This window comes from Oryx dammah, unplaced genomic scaffold (genome assembly GCF_014754425.2).
Source record: "Oryx dammah isolate SB20612 unplaced genomic scaffold, SCBI_Odam_1.1 HiC_scaffold_13, whole genome shotgun sequence".
NCBI lineage: Eukaryota > Metazoa > Chordata > Mammalia > Artiodactyla > Bovidae > Oryx > Oryx dammah.
In genome coordinates, this window is record NW_024070197.1 from 54,343,279 (window position 1) to 54,361,793 (window position 18,515).

General features: G+C 52.7%; 1 protein-coding gene and 1 long non-coding RNA gene across 2 annotated transcripts; one reads left to right on the top strand and one right to left on the bottom strand.

The window, feature by feature from the left end:
- Positions 1 to 1,723: 1,723 nt before the first annotated feature.
- MLYCD (malonyl-CoA decarboxylase) lies at positions 1,724 to 15,011 on the bottom strand. The gene is made up of 5 exons (XM_040254056.1): positions 14,433 to 15,011; positions 6,474 to 6,586; positions 5,286 to 5,442; positions 4,808 to 4,960; positions 1,724 to 2,863 (listed from the first exon to the last, which is right to left on the bottom strand). The coding sequence occupies exons 1-5, from the start codon at positions 14,973 to 14,975 to the stop codon at positions 2,330 to 2,332; spliced, it is 1,500 nt and encodes a 499-aa protein (XP_040109990.1). The 5' UTR covers positions 14,976 to 15,011; the 3' UTR covers positions 1,724 to 2,329.
- A 190-nt stretch (positions 15,012 to 15,201) lies between these two features.
- Positions 15,202 to 17,726, top strand: LOC120873238. The gene is made up of 2 exons (XR_005723423.1): positions 15,202 to 15,788; positions 17,262 to 17,726. It is a non-coding gene; the product is annotated as an uncharacterized LOC120873238 (long non-coding RNA).
- The last annotated feature ends 789 nt before the right edge of the window (positions 17,727 to 18,515 follow it).

The following is an 18,515-nucleotide window of genomic DNA, read 5'->3' on the forward strand; positions in this document are numbered from 1 at the left end:
GGGTCACCTCTCCCACTTTTTCTAAACTGCAAAGAATGCAGCAGCTCTGTGTGATGATGAGAAATTATGGGGATGCTTCCGTTTCTATCTGAGAAGAGATCAAGATGGACTTTATTATCCCAATGAATGCCCTACAATTCAGTTAAAAATCAGAAAGAGACAGTTAGCTCCATTTAAATCTTAAATGTACCTTATGCCTAATTTAAAACAAAGCTCAGAGTAAGCTGTAGATCGCAAAAGGGCTAAGAGATCCTTCACCCTTTTAAGCCTCGAAGAGAAGAAGGTGGCCCCCTTCTGCAGAAGTGTAAAGCCCCTAGGTGGCGGAAAGAGGGCAGAGTTGTACAACTCTGAGCTCCCAAGATTTGGAGGCAGAGAAGGTCCAGCCCTCTGAGATGAAAGATGCGAGGTGGGGGGTGGGGTGGGGGCACGCAGGAGAGAAGTAGGGGGCTGGTATCTGAGTGACTCCAGCCAGCACAGAGGAGCAGGCTCAGGGCCTGTTAAGGTTCCGGCTGGAGAGCTCTGAGCTCGGGCCTAGCTGCTGAGGCCCTGGCCCCTTACCTGACAGTGGGGTGCTGCTTAGTTACTGGGGCGGTGAGGATACCTCAGTGCACAGAAGCTCCTGGGAACAAACTAGTCCACTGAGTCAGTCACCTCGTAGGACAGAAGCCAGGAAACCCTCATGATGCTAATTTCCAGATAGACCTACACCCAGGTGAGTGTGACGGTGGTCCCAGAGTCCAGATGTGAGACCCAATGGGGCATGAACACTCAGAGCATAGCAGCCTTCCTACCCACCCATCCAGCATGCATCATCAACCCATCATCCAGCCATCATCCACCCATCCATTCCATCCACCCACCCATCCATCCCATCATCCATCCATCCATCCCATCATCCACCCATCCATCCATCCCATCATCCACCCATCCATTCATCCCATCATCCACCCATCCATCCATCCCATCATCCATCCCATCATCCACCCCATCATCCACCCATCCATCCCATCCATCAATCCCATTTGCACAGCACCCATCCAGCAGTCTTCACAGAGCACCTACATGAGAGGCATTATAAGAAACAAGGCGTGACAGAAATGGAAAATTATCGATGACTGTGGAAGCTGGGTGATCAGCACACAGGGTTATACTACAGGGTTATACAAGCACACAATTATATTACTTGCCCACTTTTGTGTCTTCTGTTTGAAGATTCTCACATACGAGGTTGAACAGAGATAAGGTGCAGAGTGCGGGAACTGGGGACTGCAGTCTCAGGCCCCGCCCACCACATGCAAGCAGTCGGTGCCTGAACTCTTTCCAAGCTCTGGGGGGTGGTGACATTAGGCCTGCAGAGCCCCAGCGCCTCCAGCATCAGCTCCAAGCAGCACCCAGAAGGAGGACCCTGCTTCTACCAGGACACAGAAAAAGCAGTTTCTAGCTGTGACCGAGGTCGCGTTATGTGTTACCAGGCCCCAAGCGGCATGCTGAAGCCACAGAGAAGGCCCAGGGATGGGTCTGGAAGGTGAAAGGCAAGCAAAGTGGGGGACCTGCTGCCTGATTCAACACCATACCCCCTGCGCCCCCCACAATCCTCTTCCCCTCTGTCCTCAGGCCACCCGCTCCGGGCCGGTTTCACAGAGACCAGACGTGCCTGCGGGCTGGCTGGGGACCAAGGGCACAGCTATTGAGGCCTCAGATCTCAAAGACAACCACCACGCGACAGTGAATAACCATGCGTTTAATGCCTCACAGAACAAACTTGTTCTTTGCTATGAAGTTCATTATGAACTTGAATCAAGTCTATAATCCAGGTTAAATCCCGGGTGATGACAACTCTTGTGTCCAGTAATTTAACTGAGTGAAGTTTGCGCAGATTTGCAAACCTTTTCGCCATCAGTGGAGACAGTCGGCTAAGGCGACCACGGCTGAACTGTGTTCTAAGCTCGGAGGAGCATCCGTTGTCATCTGGGCCATCTGCCCGGGGCCTGGCGCCCACCCCACCCTGGGACGAGAGCTGGCTTCTGAAGGCCGTGCCAGGGCAGCGGGCCAGGCCAAGGCCATGATGGAATCCCCGGGGGAGGGCCCCGCATCCCCACCCAGCCCACAGCCACCGATACCCACCACCACCCAGCTGTAACGCGCTTTCCCTCTCGCCATGGAAGCCGGGGCCCAGCCTCCCAGTGTGAGCCCGCCACAGGCCAGAGACCACAGTTCAATTCCGCTTTACTCTAGAAGTGCCTCTGGGTGCACAACCCCACATCCCCACCCCCAGGAAATCGTCGTTTCCTGGGCCAGGGGATGTCCAGCGGCTTCGGCAAGCGTGACGCTAGAGTTTGCTGTTCTTCTGGAACTGTGCCACCAGGCTGAGGACCTGCTCAGAGGCCTTGATGCTCTTGGAGCCGAGGTAGGCGGTGCTGTTGGCGGCCGTGTCCTCTAGGAAGTAGCGGTAGTTGACCATCAGGCCGCAGGCGCCCGTGACGCCCTTGAGGCTGACGTCGGCCAGCCAGTTGATGCGCCACAGCACGGCCCCGTTCTGCAGGTGGAAGTGGGCCACGGGGTTGAGCGCGTAGCCCCGGTGCTTCTCCCCGTACAGGTACCAGGCGCACAGCCGCATCAGCGGGGCCTGCAGCGCCCGCGCGAGCCGCTCCGACTGCGCCCACTCACTGCTGCTCAGCAGCGTCTGCAGTGTCTCGAGCGCGGGGCCACCCGTGAGCTCGGCGATCTCCTGACTCTCGGAGTCCGTCAACAGTCCGCTCCGCCCGTGCTCCTTGGCTTTGGACTTGAGCAGCCCCAGGAGCCACTTGGTGAAGCCGGGGATGGGAGACAGGCTGGAAAAGGCGTCCAGTGGGGGGAACTCCTTCTGCAGGCGCGGGGGGCGGGGGAGGAGAGGGTAGAGAACACACACATACGGTTCAGGGCTGAGGCACGGGATACAGACACCCCCGTGTTTACGGCCTACGTGTCGCGAGCCTCCGGGTGCCACCGCGTGGTGGACGGGGCACCATGTGTGGTGGGCTACTCTTTCTTCTCTCCAGGGACAGTTAGCAAGAATCTGCCACGTGCAGGGGTCCTGGAGGCGACCTGCGGCCCCAGGACAAGCCTCCCCTTGTGGTGTGTCCACCTGTACCGCCATCTGAGCAGGCAAGCTGGGGGACTTGCCTGAATTGGAGGGGTGGGTCGCTGCGGAGCGGGGGGGCCTGATAGAGCCCACCAGGCCCCTCTCAGGGACGCTGCTGAGGCCGCGTAATCGGGTCTGGTGCTCGGCACACAAGTACCCAGTGACTGTCTGTTGAATGAGTAACTGATCCTCTGACAATACCAGTGGGGGCGGAGGACGGGAGGGACGGGGCGGGGCCAAGGGTAGGTCTCCACACCAGATAGCATGGTTCAATCACTGCTGTTCAAATCGCACAGCGTCCTCAAGCTCGTTTCACAGAAGCCAGAATTTTCCAACTGAAAATGTCACATACGCTCACTACAGAAGAAACATCTTAAAGTTCAGGACAGAAGAAAAGGAAGCAGCACCCTCCAGTACTCTGAGCTGAGTGCTCTCCGGGCGGACAGAGAGGATCTCCTTTGCCTCCTGGCAGTGTTTACAAGGCTGAGACAGCTCTCTCACATCCTGCTGTCTGGATTCACATACATGACTAGGATTTACAGTCCTCGTCGTCACTCAGGATCGAGAACCACAACTTTAACAACAGGATGCTGTTAAGACGACCCCCGGCCGCTCCTAACCCTGCTCCTTCCATCTTTCATAACCCCCCACGCAGGCTTCTGTGGGGACAGGGCTGTGCTTCCCTCCAGACTCCCCGGATGGCCATCCTGCTCCTAGCCCAGATGGGGAGCGGACGTCTGCGGGCAGCGTGGCTCCTGGGCCACAGGACTCAGGAGCAGAGCTCGTGAGTGGGTCCCCGGACGCGCCTCCTCCTCCAAATGCCTTCCTGACCCTCGCGCTCGCTCCCCCAACCTCACCCCCGTCATCAGCACCTTCAGCAGAGAAGCAGAAGAGAAGAACGCAAGAGTAACTAGAACAGGTGGCTCTGATTACCTCTGGGGAGAGAGCGGCAGGGTCTGAATCTAGAGGCTGATGCCCAACTGCATCCTGAGAACTCAGGCGTAACGTGACGAGTCTACCGTGAGACGCACGAGCGTCTGAATTCCACCCTGGCCCATCACTCTCTGAGGAGGGGCTGAGGAGGCCGCCATGTGTAGACCACAGGCGCAGAGAGCACCGCTCTCAGAGCCCGTTCTTAACCGTCTAATTATTTTACCTAAAAATGAGACTCTACGCCTCACAGTTTGCCCCAGCCCCTCATGAGATGGTTTTAAGCAGCGGACCAGACGCTTCTGTTTCCCAGGGCAACCAAGAGAACCGCGTGTCAGTGCACACACCCTCCAGCTGCCTGGCCTGAGCGCGGGGCTCCCTGCGGACGAGTGGCTGAGGGTGGCTGGGCGGTGCTTGTCAGGGCCAGGACTGGACCATGGGAACCTGCTGTTGACCGCATGCCAGGCGGAAGCAGCCCCACCAGCCCGGGTGCAGGGGCCCCTGCAAATGCCACCGCCCTTGAGACGCATCTGAGCCTCCTGGTCCATGAGAGGCTAGTTTCGGGGGCCTTTTCCCAGCATGCCTTCTACCTCCTGAGGCGTCTCGGGGCTCCAAGGAGCTGCCACGGGGCAGCTTTCCCACCCCTCCTGATCACCCTGGCCTGGAGAGTCCCCTTGTCCCTGAGACAAGGGCAGGGCTCCTCGGCCACCCCGAGGTGGGGACGCACAGGGTGGGGCCAGCGCCCGGCTCACTCACCTGCAGCTCCTTCACCACCCGCTTGATGAGGAAGGCGCCCAGCTCCACACCCTGCAGTCCCTGCTGGGTCAGGCTCAGCGAGTAGAAGATGGCCGTGGTGATCTTGTTCCGCTCCTCCGTCTCTGACAGGGGGCACTCCTTCACTATGATCGTCTGGAAAACACAAGGGACCCCAGGGTAGAGAGACGGTCTCCTCTGACCCCCTAGACCAGCTCCAGAGGCTATACGTCCTGAGATCTCTCTGGAGGCGGTGGTCTCACAACCTCTGCGGCTGTGTGCCCAGCGCTGTATCATTTCCATCACTTCAAATTCTCATGCAAACTGTGGAATCATGACTCCTGGCCCTTAGGCAGGCCTCTCTGGGGCCTCCGTGCAAAACAGTCCCCTGGAGCCCTGGAGAAGCACGCTGGCCCTCCTCCGGGGCCAGGGGCCCCACTCTGGGTCACCTCCCTGCCCTGAACCGAGCACACACAGGTACCTGGATGCTGCTGGAGATCTCGCTGGTCAGGGCCACATGCAGGACGATTAGGGGCTCCCCTGGCGTCGAGCAGTGAGAGAAGAAGTAGCACCTCCGGTATGGCCCCACGCGTCGCTTCATGTCCATCCAGGTTTTCACGGGGTGCACGGCCTCAGCCCTGGCGGGCAGGAGACAACGAAGCGAGACGAACGTCACGGTTCACAGGTCAGACAGCCAGGGCAGAGTCCTACTCAGCTATTCACTCAGGTCAAAGAAACCCTGTAAATACAGCTTCGAGGGACTCGGGAGGAAATTCAGAAACCGTTTTAGCGTGAAGTGGCACCGACTGAGACGAGCCAGAGCTGGTGACCATCTTACACACGAAACTGTGCTCTTGGCCCGGGTCTTAAAGCCTAGTTCACCAGGCCCTGGGGGAGCAGTTGTGCGGCGGATTGTAACACAGGGGCCTGACCAGATGCCTGTCGCTGGGGGTCTTGCGTCTGCTCTGAATTTCTGAGGTCTGAAGTCATCGCTGCCCCTGGACATGCATTGCCCGGCGGGTTCTGCTAGTCCAGCCACCTCGGCCACCACTGCTGTTTCAATACGAGACAGCAGCAGCACTGTCTGCCAACCTGCCTTTCACTGTGTCCAGGGCAGGCTGGATTCGCTCACTGTGTTGTGAGTTTGGAGATTCTTATCCAAGGGAGACATTTTAACAGCTGGTTGGGACGATGCTGTCTGGGTGACTAATGCCCACTCTTGGTCTGTGAGTCTAGGCAGCTCTGATCATGGGGGTCTTTGGGCAGAAGTGGGCTTAAGAGCTTTCTTTTAGATGTTTATTATTATCATTTATTTTTTGGCTATGCCGTGTGCCATGCAGGATCTTAGCTCCCTGATCAGGGACCAAACCTGTGCCCCCTGCACTGGAAGCGCAGAGTTTCACCCACTGGACTGCCAAGGAAGTCTCCTGAGGGCTTTAACTATGAGCACATAGCCGAGACCCCTCACGCAGGTTCACTGGCAGAAGGGCCAGTCTCTACCTGTGCCCTCTTCTCCTCGTGGTCTCGGCATCATCTGCTAGGACAGCCACCCCTGGGAATACCGTGTCTGGGTTTTATCAGGCTCAGGAGGAAACGTACACGGGTGGGGAGGCGGGGAATGGAGGCTGGCTTTCAGCAAATCTAAGCAGAGCGGCAGCGTCACACTCACTCGCTGATTCTCTGGAGCACTTCGCACGGGGAATGCCAGGTGACCCGCTCCAGGTTCAGGAACCCCGAGGAAAACCACTCCGAGAGCATGTTTTTCAGCACCCCATTCATTTCCTGAAATGGAGAGAAGAGAACCCTGACCTTCCGTGGGGAAGATGTCCAGCCCATCCCCAAGGTGCTGCTGGGAATTAGACACGAAGTTGCGCAGGGGTGTGTGCTCAGACAACCGGACAGACGGAACGCAGCGCTATTCCTTCCCACCTCCCACCAGTAAGACAGCCGACTGGAGTGTTCAAGTCGAACCAAGTTCCCCAAGTCAGATAACATGTTCCGGTTCATTCACCACCATGGACACAGCCACGCACGTGAGTTAAGCTGACGCTGAATGGTGTGTCATGGAGCGAATGTGGACACCCCCTCAGGACCATTCTTTGATTCACCAAGACATCCATCCTTCTTTCTTAAGAGAAATAAATACTGGCTCCCGGCCTCACATTTCGACAACTCTAAGGCGTGTGTGTGTTTTCCTATTTTTAACATCTCGGAACTCAGGACCCGTCTCTAGAGTGATGGCAGGTCACAGCTGAATTGGCAGCATTCTTTCCTTTTCCAAGTGGCCATAGAATAATACTGCATCTGGCAATCTGTGCATTTAAATTTGACATTATTCTAATTTCACTTTTTTTTTTTTTTACAGCGAATCTGCTTCCCAAAATGATCTGAGTCAACTTTACCATCAGAGATACATTCACACTGAAACTCTGAGGAAGAACGGAATGAGAGGTGCAGGAGGAGAGGACGCGGCTTAGTCTGGTAACCTCAGGCCAAGTAAGTGGTAAGCTTTGTAACAGCCAGAGAGGAAGGGACACCCAAAGCAAGAGACACGGCTGCTGTTTCTCAATAGTTGTGTCCCTTTCTTCCAGATCACCAGAAGCTTCACTTTTTAGCCAGGCACAAGGATGTTCAGAACAAAGCCTGCACGGCAACTGAGGGTAGCCACATCACTGAGTTCTGGTTACTCAGATGTAAGCAGAGGGGTCCTGTAGCAGCTTTTGGGAACCTTGAAAGATGGCAGGAGCAGCCCTTCACTTCTCTTTTTCTTTGTCCTTCCCACTGCAGGTTGGAAGGTGATGTGATGGCTAGAGCTAGAGCAGCCATCTGGGGCCGTGAGGTAACTTTGAAGGTACAAGTTGTTCAGGGAAGAGCAACAAACAGAAGTCTGGGTCAACTGGGCACCACAGAGCAGGATCAGCCCTGGGATGCCCACCTCCAGACTTCTAAATGAGAGACAAGCTTCTCTTCTTTAAACCACTATTGTTCTTGAGTCTCTGTTACTTAAGATGAGCTACATACTAACAGATACACTAAATATTATTACTGAATAACAGCAAACATCTCCGTTTGTCTGGTACAGAACTGACCTTATGAATCCCTGTATAGGAATCACAAAGACCATGACGGATAACACCTATAAAACTGTACACAAGCTATGAAACTGTTATAGGGCCATTTCACATTCTAATCCATGGTAGAAGCTCAAAGGACTCAGAACCTTGTCACTTGAGGATATGTTGCAGGCATGGGGTTGGTGGCTCAGAAAGGGTTTCAGAATGAAGTGAGGTCCATCTTTAAACACTGAAGGCTTGGGGCACAGAAGAGGCCCCATTGGGGCGAGAAGTCAGGGGTAAGTCATCTAGGACCAACCAGGGGAGGCAAAAGTCAGACTCCATGTAAAGAAGAACGTTCGTGTAGCTGGGGCTGCCCACGAGTTCCTCCTGGCAGAGAGCGGCCCTCCCCATGGGATGAGATGGGCACAGGGTGGGCAAGAACACGGCGGAGATGTTTTGATTAGAGGGCCATATGACCTCTCATTCCGCTTCACTCTTTACCCCACAGTCTAGTCTCCTTCACTGGGCTCTCAGCTCCATAGGCGTGGAGGTCATTTCTGATTCATTCCTCTGGTTCTCAAAGCATCAGTGGGGTCTCCCATGTGGAAGATGATCAGTGGATTGATGGCAAATGAAAAAGAGAAGACACCCTGCAAAGGAGCGACTAGAAGTAGCAGGGAGAGGGAGGGACGGCTTCCTGGTCAACACGGATGGCCTCTTATAAAACTCCTTCCTGCACGGACTACAGTGGTTCAGTCTTCCTGGGGTCCTTGCACACTCTAGAGTGTGCACCAAACACCGCCACCCTCTCCCCCAGAGAAATGCAAACACATTAGTAAAACTCTGCATAGAATTTCCTGGGTTTCATGGGCCCCTTTGAAACTCATCTATGGATCATCCCCAGGGGTCCCTGGATCCCAGGCTGGGGACCTCTGCTCTGAAAGGTCAGCAATGGACCAGTTGAGTTCCATGTAGGATGTATTGGCATCTCTGTGACACGTGTAATAGGAAAAAGCTGGGGAAAAAAATCTAGCTTCAGTGTTAGCTCAGTTTAATTGCGAAAGGAATGGCCTGGCTGATGGGAGTGGCCTCCTCTCTAAGTCCCTTCGTTCTATTCTGGGCTCCTGACAGCTATAAAATGTGACACTGGACACGACATCTGGGAATCTAGGTGAAAGGTGACCACCTCCCCAGCTCTTCAGGCTGCAATCAGGCGCCGAGGGCAGTAAGGTTGCTGGCTCTCTGACCGTGGGAGGAGAGAGAACGGGTATGCGTGTGTCAGCCTCAGGAATTCCGAAACTTCAACAGCAATCCAGGACTTGAATGTGCCAACTGCTGGCACAACATTCTTATGTACAAATAAGCTCATCTCTTAGTCTGGCTCACAGAACTTACTAGAACCATGAGGACCACCAGGTTAATTACAAACAGGACAAGCCACCAGGGGAAGTTTATGACAAAGTGTCTTGGGCTGGGCGCTGTGATGGTGCTGTGGGGACCTGGCTGGAGAAGAGCGTGGTCCCTTCTCCTATGTTCTGCCTGGACTTCTATTAAGGTTTCCACAGCCTTCACCGTAATTTCTGTATTCACATTTCCCATCATTTCCCAAATGCCAGGCCCACTCTGCACATCGCTGATGGTGCCTATACTCTCTGCTAGAATGGGAATTCCCTTGGCTTCATTGGGGGTTTTATCTGTAAGAAACTTAACTCTTCAACCTAAAAGGGCTTTTGGAAAGAACTCTGCAGAAAATCAAACAGCCTGTAACCAGGACACACAGGGAGCACACTCCACCCCGCAAAACGCACACACTGTGTACCCTGCTCAGTGCGCGGCTGACGCACAACTGCAAGTTCACAGGGCGTCTCCTTCAGGAGGAGAGCGACTGACAGGTGGCCTGGATTCACGCCTCGGAGCCCAAAGCCCTCCTCAGGAAAGAGCACGCAGTTTCGGGCTTCTGGTCACACGTCCAGGTGTCAGAATTAGCCTCTCAACTCACTTGGAACTTCAATAGAGAAGAGCTTTTTTTTTTTTTTTTAAAACAAAAAGAACATTTGATCTTGTAAGCCAAGGCACCACTTCTTTTTCTGGTATAATTAAGCTGCTTTGTGGGTTTGATATCACTCCCCCCATCCCACCCCCACCACCAACAATGGATAACTGATTATTATTCTATTTCCTACGGTTAAAACTCAGTGGGGGTGGGCAGGGGGAGGTCCTGTGTTCAGAGAATTCAAGGACATTGACAAGTCCCTTTCCTATAGAATCCTTAACTATGAAAACAACTAAAATGCCTCTCTTGGAATAACTCCATTAAGATCAGTTCACTTACTACCATCCAAGAAGTTCTACAAAGCAGCATCAGATGGACAGACCACAGGAGCGGGGACTTGGGATGGATCAAGAAGTCCCAGGCTGACCCTCTGGGATGCTCGGGCTCCTCATGACCTTCCAAGTAACAGGTGGCAAAGTCCAGCTTCTCAGCATTGGTCAGCTATCTTGAGAACCACAGCACAAACGTTTCACCTTTGCCGGGTTGTACCAACTTTCCCCATAGCACTTGCATCTTCCCAGCAGAGACTGGACACGGACTCTGAACTTCCTACCGAGAAGAATTAAGAAACCTTATCTGATCAAACCAGTCAATCCTAAAGGAAGTCAACCCTGAATCCTCACTGGAAGGACTAATTGCTGAAGCTGATGCTCCAATACTTTGGCCACGTGGTGTGAAGAGCCGACTCACTGGAAAAGACCTGGATGCTGGGAAAGATTGAAGGCAGGAGGAGAAGGGGACGACAGACGATGAGATGGTTGGATGGCATCACCGACTCAATGGACATGAGTTTGAGCAAGGCTTGGCAGGTGGTGAAGGACAGGAAAGCCTGGCATGCTGCAGTTGACGGAGCTGCAAAGAGCTGGACGTGACTGAGCGAGTGAACAAGAACAAGGTAGGGAATCCACGCCTGCCTAGACTCCCACCTGGGGCTCCACAGGGATGGAAGTGTCAGGGTTCCAGAACCTTCCTCTATTTCCAATGATCACAGCCCTCGGTCAGAGACCAACACTGGTAACCATGTTTTCAGCTGAGCTCCACGGCACCTCTCGGGGCATTCCTTAGAAGAGAAGCAGGCTGACCTTGGGCAGACTGGCTGCTGGCAGTCTCTCCCCTCAGCGCAGAGCCTGTTGGCCTAGGATGGTGAAGGGACTGGGCAGCGGTCACCTGAAATCATGCTTCTAACCAGAGGACGGCAGATAGCACCACGAGCTAGCTCATCCTCCCCCACCTGGTGTGCCTTCCACGGTACCCACTATTCTGTGTGGGACACCCAGTCAGCCTCCTTTTGGGCCTACCACTTGCTGGTGGTTATTCTAAAAATGTCTCTGTGCTCACAAGATCCAGTAACCAAGAAGCTCTGAGATCCAGCAGACCGAGTCCACAGCAGGGCAATGCCCAGGCCTGAGTCCTAAGCAGCTCTTGTTCACCTGACATTACCTGGCAGCTCCAGAGGCCGGCAGGGCCCAGGGGAGAAGCGCACCTGTGTGATGGGGCGATGGCCCCTGGGGATGCAGGGTTCCCACGCTAAAGCTTTGCGGGCCAAACCTCTGCTGGTTGCCTACAGTGAATTCCTAAAAGCCAAAAGCTCTAGCTGCGCTGCCTCTTAAATGTGGCCGCAAAATCCCAAATCAAACAGAAGAGATGGGATCGAGATGGACCACATACACTAGGTGATTCTGGGGGCAAATTACTGCATCAGGTCCCCGTGACGACTTCTACGGGTTAAAAAACCTGTGTTGGGGAGGAAGGAAACCAGTTTAGTAACTAACGTCTCACAGCATCAGAGAATGGAGAACCAGAGGCGACATCAGAAACTGCCCAGGGCGAGGGCAGTCCCAATGTCGTGTAGGATGGCTCTTGGTCGCAAAGAAACCTTCCACGGCCCCCAGGGCTTGGTTCCAGGCTCAGACCCTTGAATGGAGCAGTCTGACCTCGGGACAAATGGGGGCGTTTAGCTGCCAGCTTTGCTGGATGGGTGTCACCCAGGAGTCCAACTTACACTTCATTATTTGGCTACACAGGACAAGGTTCCCCGTTTCCCAGGAGCTCATCATCTAGTTGCAGGGTAACAACACATTTAAAGGCTAGAATCTGTGGTTAATGCATCTGAGTGGTACAGACAGTTACATACCTATGAAGCTCAGAACGGGGTGAGGCCACCCTGAGCTGGACTAGCTGGAAAAGTCCAAAGAACGAGCTGAGGGTGGAGGTGGCTCCTACTCTTAACAGGAATCATGAGGGATGCGGGTTCAGGAACTTTCCATCCAGGAGCCAGCCTGGCTGGAGAGGAGGGTCCGTGGAGGGGAGTGAGAAATGCTGGGGTAGCTGGGATGTGCAGGGTGGCTGGTGGGCAGCAAAAATGCCAAAGGACAGACACCAAGAGCCAGCCTTCCGGCCACGCGAAGTTTGATGATTTTTTTTCAACAGAAGAGTAGAGACTGACCTGCGGCTTCAGAAAAAAGTGGGTGCTGAGGTGGCTGGTATGAAGGAAACTTGCATAGAGTCTTGGAAAGATAAACACACTCACAACTAGAGAGCATTAAACCCCTGCCTCAGGGAAACCAAATAAAACAAAGCCATTAATCGACCGGGTTGTCTCACCTTCCCTTCGGTTTTATAGAAGGCACTCTAAGAGAATAAGCCGGCTTTGATCTGGTTAGGCCATCACCTAAGAGAGTCGGTGTGCCATGATGGAGTACACACCTGCAGTCACGGCAGCAGGGCTTGAGGGAGGCGCTCTTACCAGTTCTGTGCTCTGGGGGCTGCACTGGGACAAGCTTCAGTCACTTCATCTGTCAGACAGTCCCCACATCTCGCGGAGGATGAAATGAGCTAGTGAATGGAAGGCACTTAAACCTACTGTGTCTGCGGTTAACTCTTCCTATAAGGGAAGTTCCTGGACCACGCCACCGTGGAGCCTGGAGCATGCCTGGTACGATACAGCCAGCCAACAGATGGCTGAATGGATGGACGGATGGGCAGGGAGTTTCACTGTGGGTCAGGTGACAGACATCCCACCTAATTCTCGTCTCCTATGCAATAAGAATTTAGTTTCAGAAGCACTGGTCTCTGCCTCAGAGGAAAAAAAAAATGTCTGCTTGGACTGCAGACTAAACCCGACTCTCTTGGGAGGAATGGGGATGCCCGCAGGGTGTGGAACACAAGGTCTCAGCCTTTCAGATGGGGATTTCGTTGGGAACACTCAGTTTAACACACTCAGAATCCAAGGCTGACTTGGTGCTAATGCAATAAACCACCAAGGTTCTCAGCTTGGCCCTAGGTGACACTTAGCAGTGTAGATCAGCCAACTACTAACAGCAGTCAAATCACAGCCTCTATTATCACCCTGAGATTAATCTGAACTACACTCCGTTTTTATGCATCTAAGGCAAAGAAAGTTTCTGATAAACACCAGAACTCATATAGCATGACGGGGATATAAAGTATAGCATATAGAACCCAGGAAATTTGGATTTGGGTAGTGGTCAGACATTCTTATTTGCTCTGAGTTCTTGGTTAAGTCATGTGAACTCATCTGACCTGTTTCCTTTACTGTAAAAGGTGACATATCACTTCCCCAAGAGTAAGGAGATGAACATGAAAATCATGCCAGGTGTTAGGAGTTCTTAAAGGAATCAGGGCTTAATCCTTTTAAGTGTTCACTTCTTTTCTAAGCCAACTGGACTTGATAAGTTCTGAATGTCAGAACTTTCTATAACGTTTATAGCATTTTTGGTTTGCTATAGAGCAAATTAATGGTCCATACTTGATATCAATGGAATACGAGGACTATATTCAACTATCAGCCACCTTTCAAGTCATCATTATTTAAATCTTAAATTATTTGTTCACATCTAAGGTGGGCTCACTTCACTAAGTGCCTGATGACCCAAGGAGACAACTTAGAATCCTATTTTAGGGCTGAACTCAGGCTGGTGAAACGCCCTGCCCCGGGAGATGTGGCAGAGACGATAGAGGGCACCCAGACTCCTGGACGGTGGTGACCTCGAGTTCTAGTCATCTCTGTACGTTTCACAGGGTTTTGCAGGATAACGGCTCACACAGCTGGCGCTACAAGTAAGTTACCTTTTGTTGACCCCATCCAGGTTTTCAGAAAGTTACCCGATGCTCCGTTTGGTACTCATTCAAGTGTACCGCACAGAGGAAATCTCTCAGGTAAGATCATAAAACAGAGAACTTTATAGAGCATGCTCATCAGGAACGAGGCGTGACAGTCACCTTGAAAGTAAGCGGGTGCGAAGTTTCTACCAAGACTGGAGCGAGCTGAGGCTTGAGTGAGGCAAGGATTCGGAAAGCGTGGGAAGGAAGGGGGGCAGGGTTCAGGGGCTGTGACTCTCAGAGAAGTGGGCACGGCTCCAGGCAAGCGAAGGTGGAGTGCTTGGGGCTTGAGGGGCGAGGGCCGCCAAGGGTCAGTGGACCTGGGCACTAGGCGGGGGCGCGGCCCGGGCGGTCCCCGCCCCCACGAGGTCCGGGGACGGCCCGGGCGGAGCCTTACCCGGACATGCGGCCCCTCCACTAGCTTGAGGGCTTGCGCCTCAAGCAGGTCGGCCCGCAGCCGCACCAGGAAGCGCACGCCGCCCTCCATCTTGCTGATGTGGTGGAAGAGGCTGCGGTAGCGCGGCACTAGCGCGTAGCGCAGCCGGTCCTCGGCCTGCAGCAGCACGGCTGCCTCCCGCGGCTGCTGGCGTAGCTGGAGCACGCCGGCGCTCTGCTCGGCCACCTGGCTGTGGTCCACGCCGAAGCCGCGCGCCAGGCGGCTCAGCAGCTCGGCGCGCTCGGCCGTCTCGGCCAGGCCGCCGTAGAAGCTCACGAAGTCCGCGCACTGGTTCTCCGCCCGCGCCGGCGTCTTCTCGCGCAGCTCATAGGCCGGCATCGCGGGCACGGCGCGGTGCAGCAGCTCGTCCATGGCCCGCTCCAGGGCGCCGGCTGCTGCCGGCCGCCCGCTCGACAGCCGGGGTCCTGGCGGCTGCGGCTGCCACGGGGGTAGCCGCAGCCGGAGGAGGCGCCCGGCAGACAGGCTTGGCCCGAGAACTCGCATGGTGCGCGACGACAGCTGCCTGGGGAACGCCGGCGCCGCCGCGCTTCCGGCTTCCGGCGCGCGCGCCCTCCCCATTGGCCTAGGCCGAGGGACGGCCAGGGCGGCGACCAATCGGGGATGGGAGAGGGCGGGGCGACAGGGGCCAGGCGGAGCGCGGCCCCAGGCCAAGTGCGGCCAAAGGTAACTCGGGCCGCGACCAATCCGAGGGCCGAGCGGCGGCGGGGCGGCTCGGGTTGGTGAGTTCGGGGGCGGCCCCTGCCCTGTCACCTGTTCGCCCAAAGTCACCTCCTTTGCCCCTCTCTCCTCCAGGGCCGAGCTCTCCAGTCCTAAGGAACATGACAGTCACCCAGCGGACGTGTTACACGCGCAGATTCCTGGCCCGACTCCAGAGATTCTCAGAGGCGCAGGCATCTATCTGCGTGCCTACGAAGTACGCTAGTGGTCGTTTCTGGCAAGGTAGGTCGCCTCTGTCTCGACCCCTGCCTGGCGCTCTCGCTTGCACAGGTGACCTCCAGAGCTGCAGGCCTTCGCTCTCCTAAGCTCCGGACCCAGGCTTCCAGCTGCCTGCTGGAGCGCTTTCTCACCGAGGCGGCAAACGGGGCTCTCCCAAGCGGCTCGTGCCCCACCCTGTACCCCTTCCCTTGGTCCTTATTCATTCATTCCCTCATTCAACAGTGTTTATTAACGGCCTAGCAGGTGCCAGGTCCTGCACTAGGCACAGAGATAAAATAGTGAACGACAGACCTGATCGTGCCCCTATGGAGTTTACATTCTAACAAAGGAAAACAGGCCACGGCATAACTACTGGTTGTGGTAAGTGCTATAAGGGAAAGAAACTGTGTGGAGTAATATAACTGGGCCGGCGTGGACTTCCCTTCACCCAGTGGACAGGGTCATCAAGGAAGGCCTCTTCCCCACAAGCTCAGGAGCAGGAGCGCAGGGTGCCGTATCAGTTACTAACCCTGTTCTCACTTGCTCCACAACCAAATGCCAGCACCCTCCTCCATCGCTGGAGGGAGCACCACTTGGTTACACCCCTGTGTGTGGGGGAGGGGGTGCCTTTGCAATACCTCTCAGCATTGCAAACTGGACCAGCAATTTGCACGGGCTAATGTTCCTAGGAGAGATGATTTCCTCCGCTAGGAAGTGAGGCTCTGACTCCCTTCTGTTGTCTCCTCCTCCTCCTCCTAGTCCCAACCCCATACTGCATTCATGGGAGAATACCACACACCAGCCATGTCCCCCACGGAGCAAAAACTGCAGGAGGCGTGAGGAATACGTGGGGTTTTGCTCCACTCAGATGGAGATCCAAAGCATCCTTTGTTCAAGGGGGGAGAAAAGCCAGTGCCTGGCTGCCTAGATACCAGAACTACCCTAGAACTGTCTGGTCCAAGTGTTGCGGTGTAAAAAAGCCGAGGGGTAGTAGTTCTTTATGGGGCCAGCCTTTGCCCTGATCTTACAGGGCTCCTTCTGCGGAGGCACAGACACGCAAAGCCTTCTGAGGGCTTGGCAGTGGCTTCTGAGCCCGTGCTAGTTCACCTTCACTAAGGAAGTGGCTAAGACGCATCTCCAGCTGCTGAAAGGAGTCTGCCCAGGCCAGATAGGCTGCTGTGGTGCTTGGCCTCACATTCCCTGTTCCATGTGGTCTCATCTATCCGGGATACCCCGGCCTTGCTGCAGGAACCTTGTCCACTGCTTAATTACTAATATTCACTTAAAGTACAGTTCTCAATCCCTCTTCCACCTCCCTACCTTTTCACATACTTTCTTTTTTTTTTAATTGAAGTATGGGTGAATTATAACGTGTTAATTTCAGCAAAGTGACTCAGTTATATATATGTATACATTCTTCTTCATATTCTTTTCCATTGTAGTTTAGCACAGGATATTGAATATAGTTCTTGGTGCTCTACAGTAGGACCTTGTTGTTATCCATTCTATATATACCAGTTTGCATCTGCTAATCCCAGACTCCCAATCCAATCCTCTCCCACCTCCCTCCTCCTTTGCCACCACCAGTCTGTTCTCTGTGTTCCTGATGCTGTTTCACAGATAGGTCCATTTGTGTTATCTTTTCGATCCCACGTAAGTGATATCATATGGTATTTGTCTGTTTCTGATTTACTTCACTTAGTATGATAATCTCTAGCTGCATCCATTCATATAATTTCCTTTTTTCTGATAAATAGGAGGTTTTAATGTATAAAAAGTGAATTAAGCAGCTCCTGGAACACATATAATTTCTTGATTCTGCTTTTCTCTGTATTCATAATTATTTTTCTCTAGGTGTCAACTGCCATTCTCTGCTTCTCCCTGCATATTCCCTTGGTTCAAAACACTGCCCTAATCCAAGACTGAAATTGAGAAAACAATTCCATTTACAAGAGTATCAAAAATAAAAAAACCCTTAAGAATAAACTTAACCAAGGACATCTAGGACATGTACACTGAAAAAAACAGAACACTGAAATTAAAGAAGATCTAATTAAATGGAAAGATATTCTGTGTTCATGAGTTGGAATATTTAATACTGTTAAGATGGTAAAACTTCCCAGATGAATATGCAGATTCAATGCAATCTCTACCAAATCCTCTTTGCAGAAATGGAAAAGTTCAGCCTAAAATTCAAAATGAAAATGCCAGAGGCCCTGAATAGCCAAAACTACTTGTTTGTTCTTTAAAAAGAAGAACAAAGTTGGAAGATTCGCACTTCCTGATTTCAAAACTCACTACAGATTTACAGTATCCAAAACAATGTGGTGCTGACAAAAAGGCAGACATATAGATCGATGGGAGAGAATTGAGAGTCCAGAAATAAACCTATGCATCTGTGGTCTGCTGATTTCTCACAAGGTTTCTATGATCATTGAATGGAAGAAAGAATAGACTTTTCACCAAATGGGACCAGAACAACTGGATATCCACAGGCAAAAGAATGAATCCAGATGTCTACCTCACACCATACACAGAAATGAACTTAAAATGTATCATTGACCTAAATATAAATCTCTCAGAAGGGAAAATAGATGATTTCATGACATTAGATTAGGTGATGGTTTCTTAAATATGACACCAAAAGCAAAAACAACAAAATAAAGTGTACTTTATCAAAATTAAAAACTTTCATGTATCAAAGGACATTATCAAGAAAGTGAAAAGACAATCCACAGAATGGGAGAGATACTTGAAAATCACATACCTGATAAGGGTCTAGTATCTAGAATGTATAAAGAATTCCTATAATTGGACACCAAAAAGATAAACAACCCAATTTAAAAAAAGGGCAGAGGAATTTGAATAAACATTTCTCCCAAGAGGATATATATATGACCAATAAACATGTGAAAAGATTCTCAACATCAGTAGTCATTAGGGAAATGCAAATCAAAACCACAGTGAGCTATCACTTCAAATCCACTGGCATGGCAATAATAATAATTACAAAAACAGTAACAACAGTCAAGTTGGTGAGGATATTGAGAAATTGGAACTGTCACACACGGTGGGGATGTAGAATGGTGCTGGGCGTGTGTGCTGAGT

What these genes read in the sequence shown, in the direction of transcription:
- MLYCD (XM_040254056.1), bottom strand. Translation starts at nt 14,975, where the DNA reads ATGCGAGTTCTCGGGCCAAGCCTGTCTGCCGGGCGCCTCCTCCGGCTG. An exon ending in GTGCTCCAGAGAATCAGCGA is followed by an intron (nt 5,443 to 6,473) that starts GTGAGTGTGACG and finishes CCTGCCCGCCAG; the next exon opens with GGCTGAGGCCGTGCACCCCG. An exon ending in AGATCTCCAGCAGCATCCAG is followed by an intron (nt 4,961 to 5,285) that starts GTACCTGTGTGT and finishes TGTGTTTTCCAG; the next exon opens with ACGATCATAGTGAAGGAGTG.